The following is a 22271-nucleotide window of genomic DNA, read 5'->3' as shown; positions in this document are numbered from 1 at the left end:
TACCTCAATTCCACTTTCTTTTGATATTACTCTCTGTTCTCTGAAGTCCTATATCATTTATAAAATCATACTTTGGTTTTCAGTACTTACAATACCTATTTTAAGAATTTTTGTTTTCCCACCTATCTTCAGGCCCACTTAAAAGCTACTTTTGTTTACATCCTCCCACAATTTATAGCACAACTCATATACATTAAATGTTTATTAACTGATAACTGCCAAGATATTCCTGCCAGACTTTGATACTGGTTCCATGCTCATTTGTTTTCTTCTAAACCAACTTAATATGATAGTCTGTTCAGGAACCCCTGAACGCGAGAACTCCGTAAGTCCAAGACTGGATGGCTTTGGAGGCATGGCCACCCTCTATAGTTTCCATTTTCTCCACCAAGAAGAGTCAATAAAGTATGTTCCAGTGTAAAGGCAGTATTATTTTCTGGGAAAGTGAAGGTAGCAAGAGATAATTTTCCAAAAGTTTTCACATTTTTTTCTTTGTAGCATTTTTTCTGAAACATTTACCAGCAAAACATACTACCCGGCTTGCAGACATTGTAGTGGAATCTAACAAGTCTTGATTTCCAGAACTGAAGTTGGCAGTTTTAGGGGCTGATTTTTGTTTTCTGTTTTAGTAATTGCAAAGCAGCAAAATACTTTGGGACACAAAGTACCCAACAGGATAAGGAGAGTGAGAATGGGGAGGGTTATGGAGAGAAACAAATTGGACCCCCAAATAAAATAAGCCCAAGGGTTCTAATATGAGGCAGTAAAGTAAAAACTAGGCCATTTGGGCTATTTAGGCCCACGTTTTGATCACTAAACAGGAGTAAGACGACTGGGAAAGGTGGTACCTGAGGTCAGATACATTTTAGTATATACACACCCTGATACTGGCAGTAAAGAGGGCTACAGCTCTTCCCTACATAGGTTTCTACATCTATCACAAAAGACTGAAAAGGAATGTGAAACCGGGAAGTCAGAAGGAACACCTCACGTCATCAAAGCATCGCACAATCGGTACAGAAGGTTGCAGACTTAATCCCAAGGGTAGGGAACACGGACAAACAATTTTGGGAAGCAGAGGCCTCCTGCCAGATCAAGGCCAGAGCCTACTGAACTTGCAAAGATCAGGCGCTGCTGCCCCACACCTTGCGCTCCCGTCTCACGTGGGGAACAGGGGCCACTTCTCCCTTCTGAACCCGGAGGGTCTCCTCCGTTCCCAAACTCCACCCGCCCCAGTGCTCTAGTGAGGGATGAGGGCAAGAGTTTCGATAATGGAAACCTACAATACTAGACGTCATCAGGGAAAATACATCAAAAGCAGCCGGAAATCAGTGCCTCCGTACCCACTCCGAGCGCAGGCCCCGCCCCGGAGCAGAGGAGCCCCCAACAGTCCAAACTAAAAGGGGGGCGGGGCGGGACGAGGAGGGTCTCCCAGGCCCTAACAGACCAGCTGTCAGGCCGACCGGCCCCTCCCTCTCTCCCACCAGTCCAAACACTGGGAAAACTATGAGCACCTCCCCTACCAGTAATAAGAGGCCGAATATGCACCAGCCGATCACCAGCTCCGCTGAAGCCGCGCCAGAAGGCGCCGCCGCCGCCATCTTCACTTCCGGCCCGGAGACTTGGGCACGGGGGGTGGGGAAAGGGGAGGGGGAAAGGGGAAAGAGTGTGAAGGACTCTGCGCCCGTGCACCCTAAAGGTTAAAGGGGCGGAGGAGGCGGAGGGGGCGGGAGGGGCGGAGCAAATGGTTGCCAAGGAGCCCCAGCCCTCTAGCGTCCCCTGGCGCTGAGCCGGGCGGGGGCGGAGCGCGCCCGGGACGCCGTGACGTCACCGCGCTGCTCACTCCCGAGGTGAGGTGAAGGCTTTAAGTCAGGGTGTTGTTTTACTGCATCGCAACCTTATTAGAAAAATTGGTTCAGCCCAAGCTGATAGACGGGAAAGCGAGGGAACTCCACAAGGCCTGGATTGGGTTTTTCTGGAAATTCAAGCCAACATTAGGAGTTTCAACTTTCTGCTAGAAAGGAAGTTTGTCCCTAGTGTCCAAGACAGAATGGGCCATGCAGTTAGCAGAGCTCACCAAGTTGTGGGAATGGCCGTCTGAAAAAAAAAAAAAAAAAAAGTTTGCCCAATGCCTAAATGACTCTAATTTGCTGACATTGGGGCCCCCACCCTGAGTAACTGTTTCACTGGACATGGGCTTATCACATGGTGCTGTGGCTTTTCGATTTACCTCTATACATGACTGTGAATTTCCATAATGACTTTGTGAACATTTTCATAGCGAAATTGCAGGCTCTCCTAATATTCATAAATGAACGAAACAGTATGGTAGGCCCTATTGAGACAAGGAGATAGTTCCTGGGATAGCTCGCCTGGGTCCCCTGCAGTCGGAGTACATATTAAACCACTAAATTGAAGGAGCATAACTTGTAATCAAGACACAATTTGTGAATTAAGCCTACCATATCTTTACAATGCATTATGTGGTGGTAAATTATTCCCTACCACCCTACCTAAGACCTACTTCTAGCTGAATCCAGAAGTAGGGAAGGAGTGGGGACGAAGGGAAGAGAAAAGAAAATAGAGGAGAGAACGGTTTTAACATAAGTTGATACTGTCATAAATTGGCTTTGTGTTTTCTGTACCTGTGAATGTTTGATCATGTCTTTCTTCTGTGCAACATTCACTTTTCTGGAGACATCTTTCCTATATAGTTTCCTTAAAGTGAATAGTGACATCTCTATTCCAAGTGGTCATTTAAATTCCTTCACCAGTTTCCAGACATACTGTGGTATATTTTTGTTTTTGTTTTAAGATTTTATTTTTATATAGTCTCTACAACCAACTGGGTCTCAAACTCACAACCCCAAGATCAAGAGTTGCACCCTCTACAGACTGAGCCAGCCAGGCACCCCTGTGGTACTCTTCTGTTTACCTGCTAGTCTCCTAATCCTCTCCCAGGTGCTCACTTGGCTTGGAGGAAAGGTCTCAAGACAACCCCAGGCCAGTTTTCCCCCTCTCCCTCATGGCTCAAATCCCCTGTATAGGAAATGATCATAAGTACCTTACACAACAACCTTTGGAAGCACAGGCCAATCTCAGTGTAACTATTCTGCTGCTTCTACCATCAAAGCTATCAGCCCTTCTTGGATATCCCAGAGGGAGTCAGCCTACACTCCACAGTCTGCTATAGTTCTCCCATGCCTGAGTCAGGCACCAGCCCTCCGTATCTCTCAATTGCAGGGACCATATTTCAAATTCTCCAAGTAGCTCCCTTGAGGCCTCACTAGTCTAAGGTTAAATGGGAACATCCTAACCCAATGTTCCCTCACCCCCAAACTCACACTCTTTTGGAGTTAAAGGTGGGGATCCACAAACCAACAACAATTTTCATGAAAGAAATCTCTGCAACTTTTCTTCTCCCAACTCTAATCCATTTACTAGTATTTTATCTGGCTGAGGGGTTCAAGAGTTGTAGAAAAAATTCCTTTCACATCCCTTTTTTTTTAATGTTTATTATTTTGAGGGAGAAGGAGAGAGAGCACGAACACAGGAGCACAAGTGGGGAAGAGGCAGAGAGAGGGAAAGATAGAATCCCAAGCAGGCTCTGTCAATGCTGTCAGCACAGAGCCCCACTCAGGGCTCAATCTCACAAATCATGAGATGACTTGAGCTGAAATCAAGAGCCCCACGCTTAACCAATGAGCCACCTGGGTGCCCCATTTCACATCCCTTTTTAATTCGGCATATAAAGGAGAATTTACATAAGGCTAGGAGGGAAACAAAGAGTTAAAGACCATAATCTTCCCTACCACTTTACGTTTTATGTGAAATTGGAGCTTTTAGCAAGATCAAACAGCCTATTTCTGTACTGATATGCTGTCCATTGAATTAAGTCCATTTAATAAACTGTTGTCTCTGAATGCCTAAGTACTGGGATCCTGTTGGGCAGTTGCATGATTTTTCAAGTTGGAAAACCTTATAACCTGTGTTGCTGACAAGTGTGACTACGTAGAATAGTAATAGTTTGATTCAGGAAAATTGGGAAAGAAAAGAAAGAGAATGTGAGGCATCTGGACAGGTAGAGATGTGCATATTAACCTGTCTCTCCATTCTTCAGCCTAGTCAGGATGGACTATTCATTTAGCATACAGACTAGGCCAGCAAGGATGAAATAACAGATACTATCTGTTGATACAGGTAATCCTGTCCTGCTCTCCAGGTGCTATAGATTGAATATTTGTCACACACACACACACACACACACACACACACACACACACACAAATTCATGTTAAGTCATAAAGCCCAAGGTAATGGTATTTATTGCTAGGGCCTTTAGGAGGTACTTAGGTCATGAAGGTGGAACCTTCATGAATAGTTACTGCCTTTATAGAAAAGACCCCAGATAGCTCCCTTGCCCCTTCTACCATGTGAAATTATAAGAAGCCAGCCACCTATGAACCAGGAGGCAAGCTCTAGCCAGATACTGAATTTGTTGGCACCTTGATCTTGGACTTCCCAGTCTCCAGAACTATACAAAATAAATTTATGTTGTTTATAAATCACCCAGTTTATGGTATTTTTGTTACATCAGGCTAAAGAGACTAAGATGCATGGAGTTACCAAAGAATACCCTTGCCCTACTCCCCACCAGGAAGGTACCAGAATTTCTGTGGAATCTGCTCCATTTTAAGTTCAAAGTAATGGCCATGTAGAGCCCATCACTCCCAAGGGATTTAATAAGAGGATACCTTGCAGAAAACCTATCAAAACCTAGCCCCCATTACTGTTAAGAGGGCTAGAGACTTCTTGGGGCACCTAGGTGGCTCAGTTGGTTAAATGTCTGACTTCAGCCTAGGTCATGATCTCACGGGTCCTGAGTTCAAGCCCTGCATTGGGCTCTGTGCTGACAGCTCAGAGTCTGGAGCCTGTTTAAGACTCTGTGTCTCCCTCTCTCTCTCTCTCTGTTCTCCTCCCCCACTCACACTCTGTCTCTCTCTCAAAAATAAATAAATATTAAAAAAAAAAGAGAGAGAGAGAGAGAGAGAGCTAGAGACTCTGAGGGGGAAAGCAACATTTGCAAGATAGCAATTATCCTTCTCCCATTCCTCTCTCCTTCAGCTTTTGAGTAGTCCTTCTTCCCTAAAGCCAGTGAGAAGAGGACACACAGAGAATCACCCATATGGTTAGAGGGTGTGACCTGAATTTTGGGAGAGGCCCAGCATTTTGCTCCAAGTGCTGAGAGGGAGTGACTCACAGAGGTACCTAGTGCTGAGCTAGCATAGAAACCTGTGCTGGGAGTATCTCTGTGCAGAAAGGGTGTGGATTAGCTCTTCCCCACCCTTCCTCCCAGCCCTGCCCCACAATAGCCCATTAAGTTCACACTGAAGGCTTTGGTAGATGGCCTCTGAGAACCACCCTATCTATGTGCTTATTCCTATGGATGGATTCAGCAACCTGTACTGGAGAAGGCCTTTCTAAGAATTCTGAGAACCAGGAACATGTGGACAGCATGTGGACAACATGAAGGAACAGCCCCAAGTGGGTCAAGCAGTAATGACCTACAAAGGTCACTTTGGTACCAAAACCAGACAAAGATGGAATAAAGAAAACTACAATGATCACAGATGCCAAAACTCCCAGCAAAAGAGTTCATAAAGAAAGGATAATCATTCCTCTCATCTCTGGCCCCTATGGAACTCAAGTGGTTCCCCTCCCTAAGCTGGAGAATTGGGGATGGGTTTGGGAAACAAGAGGCAGGAGAATGGTTTCTCATTCCCTTTACGAAGTGCTTTTGGAAAACCAAAGGTTGGATTATGATCATGCTAGGAAGTAAAATTTATAAAAACAATCTTACATAAGAATTGGTAGAAACAGCAAAAAGAAAACTGAAAGTTTCAATTAATTAAGAAGAAGAAGTAACAGGCTGGAGGAAAAATTGATGTCAAGGGGACACCAAGGGAGTAGAGAATGAAGAAATTAAGTAGGATTTAGAGGCCTAACAAAGGCCTGGATCTAGAGGGTAGAAGAGAGGATGAGTCAGGACACATAAGGATCAGGACCCAGCAGAGGGATCAGCAATCCAAAAAAGTTCCATAGTCAAACTAATCACACAATGGGAACTATATGAGTTGATATGGCTTGTACTATGAAATTACATTTAGACCATAACAAAGTCTAGTTATGGATCCAAATTAACTATGTATTATACAATCAGATCAGATATTAACATGCTGTTGTTTTCTTTTTAAAACAGCTGATTTTTATACATCATTTTTTTTATTTTGTTACTTTGTTGAAAATGTAAAACATTGGACTTTCTGTGCAAATAAGATACTTACTTGAAAAGCCTCAAAATTTCTCTTTCTGTCATGTTATCTGTGCTTCTGTTGCTAACCAATAATCCTTCTGATTGACAAATTCTTTCTTTAGCTTGTTTAATACCTTCAGTCAGGTTACAGTTAAGCCTTGCTGGCCTCAGATCCTAGTGATTTTGCACATGTCTATCCTGATCCATTATTTGTTGATTTAGAATTTAGCTCTCTTTTGTGCTCCATGTACTGCCTACACTTAATCTTCTGTCAAAAAGATTTAACAGTGATCCTGAGTGAACATTACTGTGGGCCTGAGAAGGTTGGAGTAAACCTTTTTCTCCCATCACTACATTATCTCCTTTCCCATGTAATCCTTCCACTGTCATCCAACTGAATTTGTCATCACAACCCTAAGAAGTTTCTTCTTTTCTTTGTAAAGGGCTGAAAGTGTGTTTATGAGGGAATTGGCACATATGGTGGAGAGGCCAATTTGGTTCTGCTAGAACATTTGCTCATTTGTGTATAATTCTGTGGGGAGCCACAGGTTTTTGCACAAGAGCCAACCCATGAAAAATTAAATGTTTATGGTCTACATTTTTTCATTTAAAATCAAAATAGCTTTATTGAGCCCCAAAGTATAAGGTATTTCAAAAGTATAGTTCATCTGTTTCATTGTATAGAAAATGGCACTGAAATGTTAATATCTGAGTGTTTCTGATTTGTGGACACAGAGGCAAATTTCCAATTTGTCATCCTAAAATTAGATTGCACATAGTATCATAATGTGAATTGTAAAATCCACATTTCCATATTTCTGCAATTATAAACTCTTAATGGATACCATTTATATACTTCTAGTGGGACAAACATTCCCACGTGAACTTGTGATACATGTTCATTTTCTTCTTAAGATTTTTCTTCTGGCTATGAAAGAAATTATTTAAACATAGTCTAGACATGCTAAAATATCACTTAATACATCCAAATGTTTTTCATGGTGTCAATTCCTAAACCTGGTATTTATGTACTTTAAGGTATAAACTAAGTTTGCATATACAACTCAAACATAAGGGAATGTCAAAATCATTTCTGATTAGAAATTACAATAAAAACTGATTCTAAATTTATATTTAAAATGATCCATAGCATACTCAATAATTTTAATAAATGATGCATTTTTTTATTTGTAACTTGTGTTGTGCTTTTTTCTAACAATAGGATTCCTCTCCTGATTCCAACATCTATTCTTGTTCATGTGTAGTTCTGCTTCCTTCATTTTCTGGACACAGCTCTCAGCTTATATTTGAAATCAAAATGTAACTTTTGGTGTTAAATTCCCACATGTTAATAATTTATAAATCATAAAATTTTGTAAAAACCAATTGTTCTCATTAGAACATACGGAGCTAAAGTAGCTCAGTTCTAGATATTGTAGCACAATAAGAAAGAATTTTAAGTCGATCTTTAAGTTTTTAAATGATTAAAGACATTTATCCTTATGTTTTTATTTGTTGCCAATAGATACTGTAAATTCTTCTATTGTTTTTTAATGATATAAAGTAGGGAATTTCAACCACTATGTCCAAATCCTTTTTTTTTTTTTTAATTTTTTTTTCAACGTTTATTTATTTTTGGGACAGAGAGAGACAGAGCATGAATGGGGGAGGGGCAGAGGGAGAGGGAGACACAGAATCAGAAACAGGCTCCAGGCTCTGGGCCATCAGCCCAGAGCCCGACGCGGGGCTCGAACTCACGGACCGCGAGATCGTGACCTGGCTGAAGTCAGACGCCTAACCGACTGCACCACCCAGGCGCCCCTGTCCAAATCCTTTTTTAAAAAAATGCTTTAATTAAAAACATGAAATATATTCATTGAGGTTTAGAAATGCTTCCAGGAGGAGGCAACATTGGGCTAGGTTTTAAAGGATGAAAATGAGTTTATCAACACAGACACACAGGGAGAACACCATGTGAAGACAAAGACAGAGATTGAATTAGTGTGTCTATAAGCCAAGAAACACCAAGGATTGCTAGCAACCACCATACGCTGGGAGAGAGGCAAGGGACAGAACCTTCCCCCATGCCCCTAACCCCAGCCTTGGAGGGAGCATGACCCTGCTGCGACCTTGATTTTGGAATTCTAGATTCCAGAATCATAAGAGACTAATTTTTGTAAGAGTTTATCAAATAGGCTAGGAAAAGAATGTGAATGCTGAGTTGGAGCTGGAGAATACTTGCAGCAGAGTTTATTTCAGTTAAGATGCTGTCACTACAGTCAAGGCAAGAGATGATGAAAGCTAAGCAAGCTGTCAACATGAAAGAAGAAGACAAATTTATGAGATCGTAATAAAGATTCATTTTCAAGACATGGTGTCTAAGTGTGAAAGGTGAAGAGAGAGAGAAATTTATAGCAAGGAATTGGTTTATGCAATTATGGGGGCTGGCTAGGCAAGTCTGCATTCCATAGAGCAGGCCACGAGAAAATGCAGGCTGAAAACTCTAAGGTAGGAGCTGACAATGGCAGAAATTCCACAGGCAGAATTTCTGCTTTCTCTGGGAAACCTCAATTATGCCCTTAAGGCCTTTTAACTGATTGGATCAAACCAATCCAGATTATAGAAAATAATCTCATTTACTTAACCATAGTTGTTACAAAGCAACACTGTTGCCAGTTCTCAATCTAGAGCTGTGGAGAATGACAGTGACACTAAATTGAGATAGGGAACACATTAGGAAAAACAGATTAGGAAGGAGGAATGACAAAAATCTGTATTTCATAGATTCTGGGTTTTTTTTTAATTCTTATTTAAATTTCAACTGGTTAACATACAATGCAATCTTGGTTAAGTAGTAGAATTCAGTGATTCATCACTTAACATACAACACCTAGTGCTCATCACAAGTGGTCTCCTTAATGCTATCACCTATTTAGCTCACCCCCTTCCCACCTCCCTCCTTCAACCTTTTTTGTTGATTTTTAGTTTGTTCTCTATTATTAAAAGCCTCTTGTGGTTTGTTTCCTTCTATTCTACCCCCCCCCCCCACATATGTTCATCTATTTGGTTTCTTAAATTCCACATATGAGTGAAATCATTTGGTATTTGCCTTTCTGTGATCGACTTATTTCGCTTATTATAATACATTCTAGCTCCATCCACATGGAACCTATAAATGGCAGGATTTCATTATTTTTGATGGCTGAGTAATATTGTATTATATATATATATGACATATTTTTTTAAATTTTTTTTAACATTTATTCATTTTTTGAGAGACCGAGAGAGAGCACAAGCAGGGGAGGGGCAGAGAGAGAGGGAGACACAGAATCAGAAGCAGGCTCCAGGCTCTGAGCTGCCAGCACCGAGCCGGACGCCGGGCTCGAACTCACGGACTGCGAGATCATGACCTGAGCTGAAGTTGGACGCTTAGCCGACTGAGCCACCCAGGCACCCCTACACTACATCGTTTTTATCCATTCATCAGTTGATGGACATTTGGGCTCTCTCCATACTTTGGCTATTGTTGATAATGCTGCTATAAACATTGGGGTGCATAAACCCCTTGGAATCTGTATTTTTTACCCTTTGGATAAGTACCTAACTGCAATTGCTGGATCGTTGAAGTAGTTGTATTTTTAGTTTTTTAGGAACCTCCATAGTATTCTCCAGAGTGGCTGCACCAGTTTGCATTCCAGCAAACGCAAGAGGGATCCCATTTCTCCACATCTTCTCCAGCATCTATAGTCTCCTGATTCATTCATTTTAGCCATTCTGACTGGGAATGAGGTAGTCAGGTGAGAGGAAGGAGATGAGTTAATCAGCCAGGATTCTGGTAAGAAGAAAAAAAGAAAAAAAAAAACAGAGAGTATAGCCAAAAGGGGTTAATCAAGAGAGTTTAATGACTGGACTATTTACAAAAGTGTGGGCAGGGAAAAGCGAAACTAATCCTAAGATTGTAACAGCAGGAAGCCAGTACCACTACTAAAAGGACAAAACAAGAAGTTACTGAAATCTGGCAAGACCTATAAACTTAGGTAAGAGCCACCTAGTAGCCATTGTCAACCCAACATCTCTTAGAGAGAGAGAGAGCCAAGGGGATAAGTGCCGTGAATTCTCTCTTCTCCCATCCTCTTAACTCCTGCCAGTGCCTCCTTTGGATAAATTCACAAAGCCAAAGGGTAAGGGAATCCATTTGATGCACAGCATAATAGTTAGCCTCCCTGGGTACACAGCAGGGTAGAGAAGGGTGGAGAACGAATTTGGAGGTGTAAATGGAAGACAATTAACAGAAAAGGAAGGGTTTGTCCAAAAGGAAATTAAGACCCAAGACAATGGAACTCCTGGTGAAGACAAAGAGGGCATTTTCTACAGATTCTGTGATTTACTCTAGGAGTAGTGACAACAAAGACTATTCTAATTTTTGCCTAGTTAATGAGAAACTGATATTTCTAAATGAGAAAAGGCCCAACATCCTTGTCTTAATTAATATTCATTGTGCATTTCGTATTGTACATTATCAAAACAACCAATGATATGTATGGTTTAAAAAAGATTCTAATTCTATGCAGAATAACAAAGCTATTGACATGTTTTGTCTTTTTACATAAAAACAGCTTTATAATTAAGAAGACTCTTCTTTTTTCAAAAATTTGAATAAATTGATGTTTAAAAAAATAACTGCTACTGATAACTTTAGCCCTGAAAAAAATGAACAATGTTAAAACTTTCTTTAGGTCTTTGTGTACATTTTTGTGCCAGTACCATACTGCTTTGATTACTACAGCTTTGAATAGCTTGAACTCTGGGATTGTGATACCTCCAGTTTTGTTTTTCTTTTTTAAGATTGCTTTGGCTATTCAGGGTCTTTTGTGGTTCCATACAAATTTTAGGATTGTTTGTTCTAGTTCTGTGAAAAATGCTGGTGGTATTTTGATAGAGATTGTATTAAATAGATTTTGCATTAAACAGAATTGAGAGCCCAGAAATAAACCCATGGTTGTATGGTCAATTAATCTTTGAGAAAGAAGGCAAGAATATGCAACAGGAAAAGGGAAGTCTTCAATAAATGTGGTTGGGAAAACTGGACAGCTACATGAAGAAGAATGAAACGGTACCACTTTCTTAAACCATATGCAAAAATAAACTCAAAATGGATTAAGGACCAAATGTGAGATCTGAAACCATAAAAATCCTAGAAGAGTGTTGTAGGATTTTTTACCACAATACCCGGGATTTGTTGTCTCACCACTTCAAAGAATGAAAAGGTGAACACAAAATGAGCAGCAGGCAAAAGTTGGTTAGAATATAAGATTAGAAAAAAAGAATAGCAGGAAAGCTCTCTTTACATAGAAGGGACATTCAAAAATGAATACTGAGGATTCTAGGTGAGAGTCCTTGCTTTTTGTTTTATTTATTTATTTATTTATTTAATGAAATTTATTGTCAAATTGGTTTCCATACAACACCCAGTGCTCATCCCAACAGGTGCCCTCCTCAATGCCCATCACCCATTTCCCCCTCTCCCCCACCCCCCATCAACCCTCAGTTTATTTTCAGCATTTAAGAGTCTCAAGAGTCTCTTATGGTTTGCCTCCTTCCCTCTCTGTAACTTTTTCTTTTTTTTATCCCTCTTCCTGTCCCCCTGGTCTTCTGTTGAGTTTCTCAGGATCCACATAGGAGTGAAAACATATGGTATCTGTCTTTCTCTGCCTGACTTATTTCACTTAGCATAACACTCTCCAGTTCCATCCACATTGCTATAAATGGCCAGATTTCATTCTTTCTCATTGCCAAGTAGTATTCCATTGTACATATAAACCACATCTTCTTTATCCATTCGTCAGTTGATGGACATTTAGGCTCTTTCTGTAATTTGTCTATTGTTGAAAGTGCTGCTATAAACATTGGGAGACACGTGCCCCTATGCATCAGCACTCCTGTATCCCTTGGGTAAATTCCTAACAGTGCTATTGCTGGGTCATAGGGTAGATGTATTTTTAATTTTTTGAGGAACCTCCACACCGTTTTCCAGAGCGGCTGCACCAGTTTGCATTTCCACCAACAGTGCAAGAGGAGGGTCCTTGTTTTATAAGGTTCTAGACAACCCTCTCCTTGTTCCTTCTCAGATTCTACCCCTTTTGGCTTGATAATTCTAGGTGCTGGGTTGTCCATATCTGATTGGCTTGTTTCCATTGTATGAGGGGTGGTCTATGGCCATACCAGTTCCCTATGGGTATTCGGTCTTATGGTCTATTTATTTTTAGTCAGGTCTTTTGTCAAATTCCTGAAGGAAACCTGAGGGGGAGTCACCTGAAGGGGTTTTCTATAGTCAGACACTCCCAGCATTGTTCTAAAATATGTCTTTCCCTGCCCAGGGACCTCAGGTCCTAATCCTTTCCCTCTCTGCCCATTTTATCCTATTTTTTTCTTATCATAAGAGCATAGGCAGTAGTTTCTCTGACATAGCAACATTTTTCTAGACATGTTTTCTGAGACAAGGGAAACAAAAGCAAAAATAAACTATTGGGACTATATCAAAATAAAAATGCTTCTGCACAGCAAGAGAAACAATCAACAAAGCTAAAAGATGACCTACTGACCAGAAGAAGATTTGCAAATGATATATCTCATAAAGGGTTAGTTTTCAAAATACATAAAGAATTTATACAACAACTGGTGGGAATGCAAACTGGTGCCGCCACTCTGGAAAACAGTATGGAGGTTTTTCAAAAAATGAAAAATAGAAACACCATATGCTCCAGTAATTCCACTACTGGGTATTTACCCCCAAAATGCAAAAACACTAATTCGAAAGGTTATATGCACCCCTACGTTTATGAGGCATTATTTCCAATAGTCAAAATATGGAAGCAGCCCTAGTGTGCATCTATAGATGAAGGGATAAAGAAGATGTAGTGTATATATATATGTGTGTATATATGTGTGTATATACATATTGAAATATCATTTGGCCATAAAAAAAGAATGAAATCTTGCTATTTGCTACAACATAGGTAGATTTAGAGAGTATAATTCTCAGCAAAATAAGCCAATCAGAGAAAGACAAATACCATATGATTTCACTTATATGTGGCATTTAAGAAATAAAACAAATAAAGAAAGGCAAAAAAAAAAAAAAAAAAGACAAACCAAAATACAGACTAAACTATAGAGAACAAATTGATGGTTACCAGAGAGAAGGTGGTTGGGGGTATGGGTGAAATAGGTAAAGAGGATTAAGAGTGCACTTATCTTTTTAATTTTTTTAATGTTTTATTTATTTTTGAGGAATAGACAGAGTATGGGTGGGGGAGGGGCAGAGATAGAGGGAGAAACAGAATCTGAAACAGGCTCCAGGCTCTGAGCTGTTGGCACAGAGCCCTAAGAGGGGCTGGAACTCGTGAACCACAGGATCTTGCCCTGAGCTGAAGCTGGATACTTAATCAACTGAGCCACCCAGGTGCCCCAAGAGGACACTTATCTTGATGAATACTTAGTAATATATAAAATTTTTAAATCATTATATTGTACACCTGAAACTAATATAACACTGTGTTAACTATCCTGGATTAAAAAAAAAAAAAAAACTTTCTGTAGGTCTTATAGATCAAGTGACCCTGGTAATATTGATTCCATATCTATTTCCTTTCTAGAATCAATTATAGATAATCTTTAACTAGCAGACAGTTTAAGAATTGTGTAAAATAAAAAGCCAGGGCTATTTCTACATATATAAGACCTTAGAGAAAAAGAACCTGGAAACAGTAGGTATCAAATTTTTAAATTATTCTCATCAATACATAAATGTGCCCACATGCACACTTTCTGGATCGATACCTCATTGTCATTCAGAGAAGCCTTTTCTCATGTTGAAATGGAAGAGGGGTGCCTGGGTGGCTCAGTCAGTTCAGTGTCCTGCTTTGGCTGAGTTGGAACCCGCATCAGGCTACCTGCTGTTAGCACAGAGCCTGCTTTGGATCCTCTGTCCCCTCTCTCTGCTCCTCCCCTGCTCTCTCTCTCTCTCTCTCTTTCTCATAAATAAATAAATATGTACATCCATACATACATACATACATACATACATAAATAAAAGACAGCTTTGGTAGTAAATTTGATAGAAACCTTTAAGAAATTTCCTTTTCATAACTTTTAAACAAACAAAAAACAAAAACACTAAGCCATTACAGCAATTAACATCTGACCAATTCTAGAATATGCCTAATTTTGAAGGGCAAATGGAGCTCTATAGAAATTTTCCCACGTCAGATGTTCACAACTCATTTTTTCCTTAGGCCAGATTTGTTTTCTGATAAATACATGCAAATTCAAGTTTTCACAACTTTTTTGGAAAACCATTTGGTCTTGGGGCTCCTGGGTGGCTCAGTCGGTTAAGCATCCGACTTCAGCTCAGGTCAAGATGTTGCGGTTCGTGAGTTCAAGCCCCGCATCGGGCTCTGTGCTGACAGCTCAGAGCCTGGAGCCTGTTTCAGATTCTGTGTCTCCCTCTCTCTTTCTGACCCTCCCTCGTTCATGCTCTGTCTCTCTCTGTCTCAAAAATAAATAAACGTTAAAAAAAAAAAAAGAAAAGAAAACCATTTGGTCTTTACCTTTACCATCTACCAAAGTCAACTATCTGTTTACTATTATCTAATTATCTCATAACCTGTATGATTCTGGGGCTACTTATATAATACAGTCCGGAGTCACATTCAAGGAATTGTTCCATTTGGGCATAAAAATATAATTAGAAGCAAGTGAAATCTTTACTCTGTCTCTTTAGAAAACACCAAAGGATAATTAGGGTAATTAAACTTCTTTAAAATCCTCTTTAGACCTCACTCTCATTTCCTCTCACATGTCTGCAGGGTCAGATTTACAGTGACACTAATGAAACTTAAACTTCAATGACTCACTTGCATAGGCATTTTCCATGGTCTCTGAAAGAGGGCCTAGAAATGTGTTCACATGCTTTTGTGTTTTTTTGTAAAATATTTTTAGAGTAGGAGTGCTTGGCTCGCTCAGTTGGTGAGGCATGCAACTTTAGATGTTGGGGTTGTAAGTTCAAGCCCCAAACTGGGTGTAGAGATTACTTAAAAATTAAAAAAAAAAAAAATCTAAAGGAAGAAAGAAAGAAAGAAAGAAGAAAGAAAGAAAGAAAGAAAGAAAGAATAAGCCTTTAAAAAAATTTAGGGGTGCCTGGGTGGCTTAGTCAGTTGAGCATCCAACTCTTGATTTCAGCTCAGGTCATGATCTTGAGGTCTGTGAGATTGAGCCCTGCATCAGGCTCTGAACATATCATGGAGTCTGCTTGGGATTCTCTCTCTCCCTCTCTGTCTGCCCTTCCTCCACTCATTCTGTCTGTCTCTCTCTCTCTCTCAAAATAAATACACAAATATAAAAAAAATTAGAGTAATGTATTTTCTCTTTAATCTTTTGATATCACTGTCTCTTTCCATTTAGATTATCTATCACAATTCCCCTCCTATGTATGAGTGTCTTTTGAGTGACCAGAGACATTCTGAGGATCCACCTCTGAGCAAATAGGGTTAAGTTTCCATTTAGTGTGGGTTTAATGGAATGTATTTGTGTGGCTCATAGTTATAATCCTATATAGTTAAGTTATTGCTAGGTGTCCAGCTACAGGAATGGCTTCTAGGAATGCTTTTATGGCTTACTATTCCACTTGTGATATAAGAAATGTATTTGTTTTTTGTTCCTGATTTCTGACATAGAGCTTCTAAAACCCCTGGAATTTCCTGAGTAATAAGAGTATATTTTTTTTTTAAGTTTGTTTGTTTGTTTGTTTGTTTGTTTGTTTATTTTGAGAGAGAGAGTGTGTGTGAGTGGGGGGAGAAAGAGAGAGAGAAAGAGAGAGAGAGGGAGAGAGGGAAAATCCCAAGCAGGCTCCACGCTTTCATCACAAAGCCCAACATGGGGCTCAATCCCATGAACTGCAAGATCATGACCTGAGTCAAAACCAAGAGTGGAATGCTTAACCCACTGAGCCACCCAGACACCCCAGTAGTGTCTTCTGTTACTACAATGAGTCCCTTTTGATCACACTGAAACTGATGCTAATGAGGTAACTTAGGGTGGGGTCCCTAGACAATCTCAAGGTGGGACTAGTCACAGTAAAGACTCAGCGATTAGAGGTTTAGAATTTTTGACCTCACTCACCAACCTCTGAGAAGGGAAGGATTGGGGGTTGGAGATTAAGCACTATGAAAACTCTTGAATGACTGGATGAGCTTCCAGAGTGTAAGCCTATTGAGGTGCTGGGTGGGTGGTATGCTGGACAGCACAAAAGTTCTAAGGACTCCCATTCCTCGTATTTTGTTTTGTGCATCTCCTCTATTTGGCTGTTCCTGAGCTGTGTCCTTTTGAATAAACTGGTAAATATAACTAAAGTGCTTTTCTAAGTTTTGTGTGACATTCTAGCTAATTGTGGAACCTAGCAAATCACAGAGGGAATTGTGGGAAACCCAGATTTATTGCCAATCAGAAGTATGGATGACCTAGTACCTTATATTGGTATTTCAAGTGGAGGCAGTCTTGTGGTACTGAACCCTTTAACTTGTGGGATCTGATACCAGCTCCAGGTAGATTGTTTTAGATTTGAATTGAATTGTTGGACACCCAGCTTGTGTCAGGAGAATTGAAAATTGTTTGTTGGTGTTGGTAAATATCCCACAACTTAATAAATGCTATGACACAAAGGCCAAGACAGAGTCCTGTATTGTGATAGGAAGACAAATCTCATAGTGCCCAACAGCAGAAGTTTGTGGGTGATGGAGACAAAACTTTTGAAAAGTATAGAGCCAGAGGACTTTTTTGTTGTTGTTGTATTTTTATGTCTGTGATATTTGTCAGCTATTAAAATTTTCTAATTTGTTTTTTTCTTGTTCTAAATGAAAATACACTTTTGAGTTTGACTTTGTATTCACAATTTTGTATTCTTTCATGTGAAAGGGACCCCCTCCCCAAAGTTTCTGCCTTGCAGTTGAGAAAAAAATTCTCCTCTCTCTCTCCCTCTGGCTTCTCTGTAGAAAACTTTGCTAAAGGCCAGACAGGCTAACATTTTTGTGCTAAGCACCACTCCTTCCTCAGCAGTATCCCTCCCTCTCCTGTCCCCCTGTTGAATTTTTTTGGTACACTGTTCCCACCTCATAAAACTGCTAAGTATCTGGGTTCTATTACTCTGACACCCCCCACCTTCTGGCTACTCATTTCTAAGAAGTAGGTCTCTGCTTTGGAATTAAAAGTGAATAAAATTCTCCATATTTTACATGATTAGCCAGTATTTATCAAACTTGAATGATATATGGGTGGATCTTCTCAAAGAGAGAAACATTTTGGGGAATCCCCAATGTCAATTTAAATTATTTTTTGTGATGCTATTTAAATATGTAAAAATATAAAACTATAAATACCTTGAACTTATAGAACTTTTATAACTTTAAAACAAATTAAAAAATAAAATCTAAGCAAAAATTTAAAAGAAGATAAACTTCATGTTGATAACATTATTTTAATATGATGCATGATGGTGTTTTGCTGAAACAAAATCACCCAGTGGTGAGTTTAATAGTAGAAAGATGTAGGCTTATGTCTGCTATATAATTAATCTGTTTTGGAATTCTGATTTCAATAACACAAATGTAGAAAATGTCTGTGCCCAGAGTACTTAATAACTTCAAATCTTTGTTTGCTAACTAAGTTTATTCAGACTTTATGTTTAACTGAGTCTGTGCTAGTGAGTTATCCTTGAGTGTCAGTTTAAAGTGGAGCCACTTGATAATTGTATGAATTTTTTTCTTCCCTTGCAAATAATGTATTGGCACTATTGGCACATACTGAAGTATGCATTAAATGGTTTTTGTAATTCAATTATTATTGGAATTGGGAATAGAACAATTTATTATTATGCATTTTCTGCTAATGAAGTATTACGAAGTGGGACATACACAGATAGAATTTCTTCAAATCACTTGTTCATTATGTGAATATAACATCAACTAACCGAAGAGATTATTTTAAGTTTGGTAAGCCTGCATTATCTTGTGCCATGGGATCATTCAATTCTACCATCACATTTTTCTATTTCAACCAATGAACTACTTTCATACATTCAATTTGATGTGTTTGTCATCTGATTTTCACTTGTTGCAGGACAGGAAATACCAACTGCAAGATAGTATTCAGTTATCAGGTGTTTCAAATGATTTGTATATGCTCAAATTCATATGATTGCTGGATTTTTGTGAAAAAAAAACCAAAAAATGAAAAATAAATTGACCTAAAAAACTCTCAATGTTATTTTGCTTTACTAATAAGATAATCATAAAAATATTTCTTAGCAATTTACTACTAAAATTATGACTGTCAGTTTAGTCTTTTGTTATAGTTATGCTTGAATATCTTATAGGTTTCCCAATTATTTATATATTTATCAATGTGTGGTATGCATATAAAATCAGACAGTTGAAGAAAGTTTCTGATTAATCAAAAACTGTAACACTAAAATTCACATAAGAAAATGTGACTTTGGGGTACCTCGCTGGCTCAGTTGGAAGAGCATACAATTCTTGAACTCAGGGTCATGAGTTTGAACCTCATGTGGGGTGTAGAGATTACTTAAATAAAAAACTTTAAAAAAAAATCTGTGGCTTCAAGTAGAGAGCTTGGAACCTATAAGATAAAAGCCTCAAAGCTTTTAGGCATCACCTTTTAAGGGTATCATGATACCTCTTGTACAATTATATATCCAATAGAGTTTTGTAATTGGTAACTTGAATGTTGTATAAGTAGTTCATAAATTATTAGAAATATTGAAATTGATCTTTGTCTTAGGCAAACCTCACCTTGAAATATCTCTTATGCCCATTGGCCCTTTGAAGGTGAACCTGCCCGTAACCCTTTGTTGCAAAAAAGTATTAGGACACTTTAGTGCCCATGTTATGCCCTGATTCTGATTTCATGCCAGATGACAATACTGGGGATGAAGAGAGGACCTGGTCTATAAACTGGACAGGAGAAAATAAGAGGAGGATGCTGGCTAATTATGCCTAACAGTGACAATGGGGATAAACTGACTACAAACACAGGAAGTTTTGAAATCAAGAAAAGAGAAAGGGAGAGTGTTGACCAGATAACAGAGCAAAAGGAAAAAGGTAGAGAGAGAAAGCAGAAGCCATCACCTGGCAATAAAAGTTACAGGCCAGAAGCAGCGAGTTGCCAAATACCAGGAGAAGGTAGAAAGAAACATAAGCTATAACTCAGAAAGGAGATAAATGAAAATTGAATGAGCAGTGGCATGTAAGGTAAAGAATTTTAAAATTTACATCATGGAGGAATTGATGATGGCATAGATTGAATCCTGAATGACTGTCCACATTCCTACAGTTAAGGAAACCCAGCTTTACCAAAAAGATTTCAATTCTTCCCATGGGGACTAGATTGGGGGCATTTCCTGGATTCCCAGGAGGCCAGGACACATGAGTGAGATTTCTCTTTTTCTTATTTCCACATGAAGCCTTCTAATAAACACCATATGACTAAAGTCCTTCTGAGGGAATTTCTGCCGTTGCAACAACAAAGAAGGCCTAATTAATACAACCTTTTTATAATTGCAGAACACGGTACTCATTAGCTAGCATATGCACTTACTATGTTGTATTAAAATGGTCTGTCTACTTATCGATTTTTCCTCCACTTGAGTCTCTAGCCATGGGGCTATTTTTGTTATCTACGTCTTCAGTTTTGGCACGTAGGAAGTGATCCATAAATTTTTATCAAATGAATAAATAAAACAGCCATTCTAAAAAGGTACAAACACATAAACTAGTCCTTAATCATCTCTATGTATTACACATTTCATTTGTGCAAAATATAGTGTCTGATATGGCGGATACATTAGACACACACACATAAACACACACATTTTAATAAGAGAAGTTACTTCTGTTTCTGTTTCTTTCTTACAGAAAGGAAAAATGTAAAGTCACAATAAGCAGCTATTTTTTCTATGAAGAATCACTGAGAATCTCCTTCTCTTACACAATAGCAGGGACATAAGACTTACTAGTGATGGGCATGGGAAAAGTGCAATAGAACCTTTTATCATTTGATTAATGATGTCCCTCACTAAAGGTCCTGTATGCAAAAGCTAATTACCCTGGAGGAGAATCCAAGGCTTTCTGGAAGGAAAGAAAATCAACCCCCAAATCCTGTTCTCTGAGACATGATGTTGAGAATCTGAGCTGTGTAAACTGCCATACCAGTTTCCACTAAGTCTTAGACTTCAAGAAAGAGCAAGAAACTTTTGAGGTAAAATTATCATGAGAAAATTTTGTCCCTGAAATCACATTGCTCACGCTGGTCCCCAAGCATCATGTGAGGATTTATGCTGACAAGGTCTAAAGGTGCCTCCTGACTCAGCCACAGTTGTTAGGCTTTGGAGAATAAGAGCTGATCAAGGGAATGTGAATGAAAAAGAGAAGCCACATTGGCTCCCAATGAAGGGCACCACTGTGACCTTGTACACAGCTCTGAACCAGCAAGAGCATCCCTGAGATGATGGATAAGACTTTGGAGTTACCCCAAACCAGTCTCCAACCTCACACTGCATGACAGGGGTAAACAATGGAGTTGTGTACTGCATCACTCTGTGGGCCCGGCTCTCCTTGGTTAAAAAGAGTACTGAATCCCTCAGAATGAGCATGCCCTGGGCTTATTGATGATGAGTGTGTGGGGTAAAGGGAAATGCCTAAAGAAGGTAAGACTCAACTTCTCCTAACAGATATATTGTAGGTCAAATGATTCATTTGAGCAATAAAATACGTCTGTATTCTACTCCAATTTTGTGGAGCATTTTAGATATATTTCTTTGTACATGTTTTGCCTCTTTATGAATATATTTGGTCTTTTCTTTTCCCCGCAGTCTCTTTTGCTCTTGTTCTCTTCTTCCTGAACCTATTTGTAAAAGGGAATACTATCTCTCCTCTTTGGGATATGCTTTCCAGCTTGTTACTCCCACACGTGCTGGGTCTGGGCCAGCCAGCAGCCTCACCGCCCATTTCCCACTGCACCCTCCTACTTCTCTCCATGCCCATCTGCTCCATTTTGCCTTTCCTGAGGGTACCCCAGCTTCTCCTTTTTTTAATTCTCTGAGCCGTATGCCATCTTCCAGGCATACTTACCTGACCTCCCTGCTTTACCCAGTGGCTGTAAGGACAGGCTGGGAGTCTCCAAATTCCAAACTCCAAAACATTTTGATCATTGCCTTTGTTTGGAGTTATGTTCATCTATCCCATATTCCACCTCTGAGCATGGCACAAGTGCTGTTTGCCTCCAAACAGTTCCAAATGTTAGTGTTCCACATCAAATATCCAGGTTTTCCTTGGTGAAACATCGTAGATATATTAATATTCTGTAGTTCAATCTTGTGAATAAGCTTAGTTTTGTTAAATGAAAAATATTTACTACTTCATGACGGCATCGAATTTTTACTATTGACTCCCTACTGTTGGACTGTTGGTATTAGTTTTAACACATAATTCAAATATCTATTTCATTGATTTTAGAGTGTGCTAGTTTCATATCACCACTGTTCTTAGGACTGGCTGCATAATTTTCAGGGAAAAATGAAAATGAGGGACTCCTTATTATAAAAGCAGAAAAAAAGTGCTATTAAAGGCAGTAAAATATATAGCTTTTTTTTTTAATATACAGCTTTTTAAATTTCTTCCATTTCCTCCATTTCCCCACAGGACTTCACTTACAAAATTTGAAAATACAACTTTTTTTTTTTTGAGAGAGAGAGAGAGTGCATGTACACATGCAAGTGTGCAGAGAGAGGGGCAGAGAGAGGAGAGAGAGAATCTCAAGCAGGCTCCACACCCAGCACGGAGCCTCATTTAAGGCTCTATCCCATGATCCTGGGATCATGCCCTGAGCC

The 22271-nt window shown here is 39.4% G+C and overlaps 1 protein-coding gene across 2 annotated transcripts in view; it reads right to left on the bottom strand.

The window, feature by feature from the left end:
* LMBRD1 (LMBR1 domain containing 1) overlaps window positions 1–1772 on the bottom strand; it is a 110516-nt gene extending 108744 nt beyond the window's left edge. For both annotated transcript variants that reach the window (XM_053222610.1, XM_027057490.2), the window contains exon 1: window positions 1524–1772. Coding sequence is in view for 1 of the 2 variants with exons in the window: in XM_027057490.2 (XP_026913291.2) it covers window positions 1524–1601 (78 nt within the window). In the remaining variant the exon portion in view is untranslated. The remainder of the gene's footprint in view (window positions 1–1523) is intronic.
* Window positions 1773–22271: the final 20499 nt, after the last annotated feature.

The sequence above is a fragment of the Acinonyx jubatus genome, chromosome B2, assembly GCF_027475565.1.
Source record: "Acinonyx jubatus isolate Ajub_Pintada_27869175 chromosome B2, VMU_Ajub_asm_v1.0, whole genome shotgun sequence".
NCBI lineage: Eukaryota > Metazoa > Chordata > Mammalia > Carnivora > Felidae > Acinonyx > Acinonyx jubatus.
The sequence above is the reverse complement of the archived record's forward strand: the minus strand, read 5'-3'. Positions and strand labels throughout refer to the sequence as shown.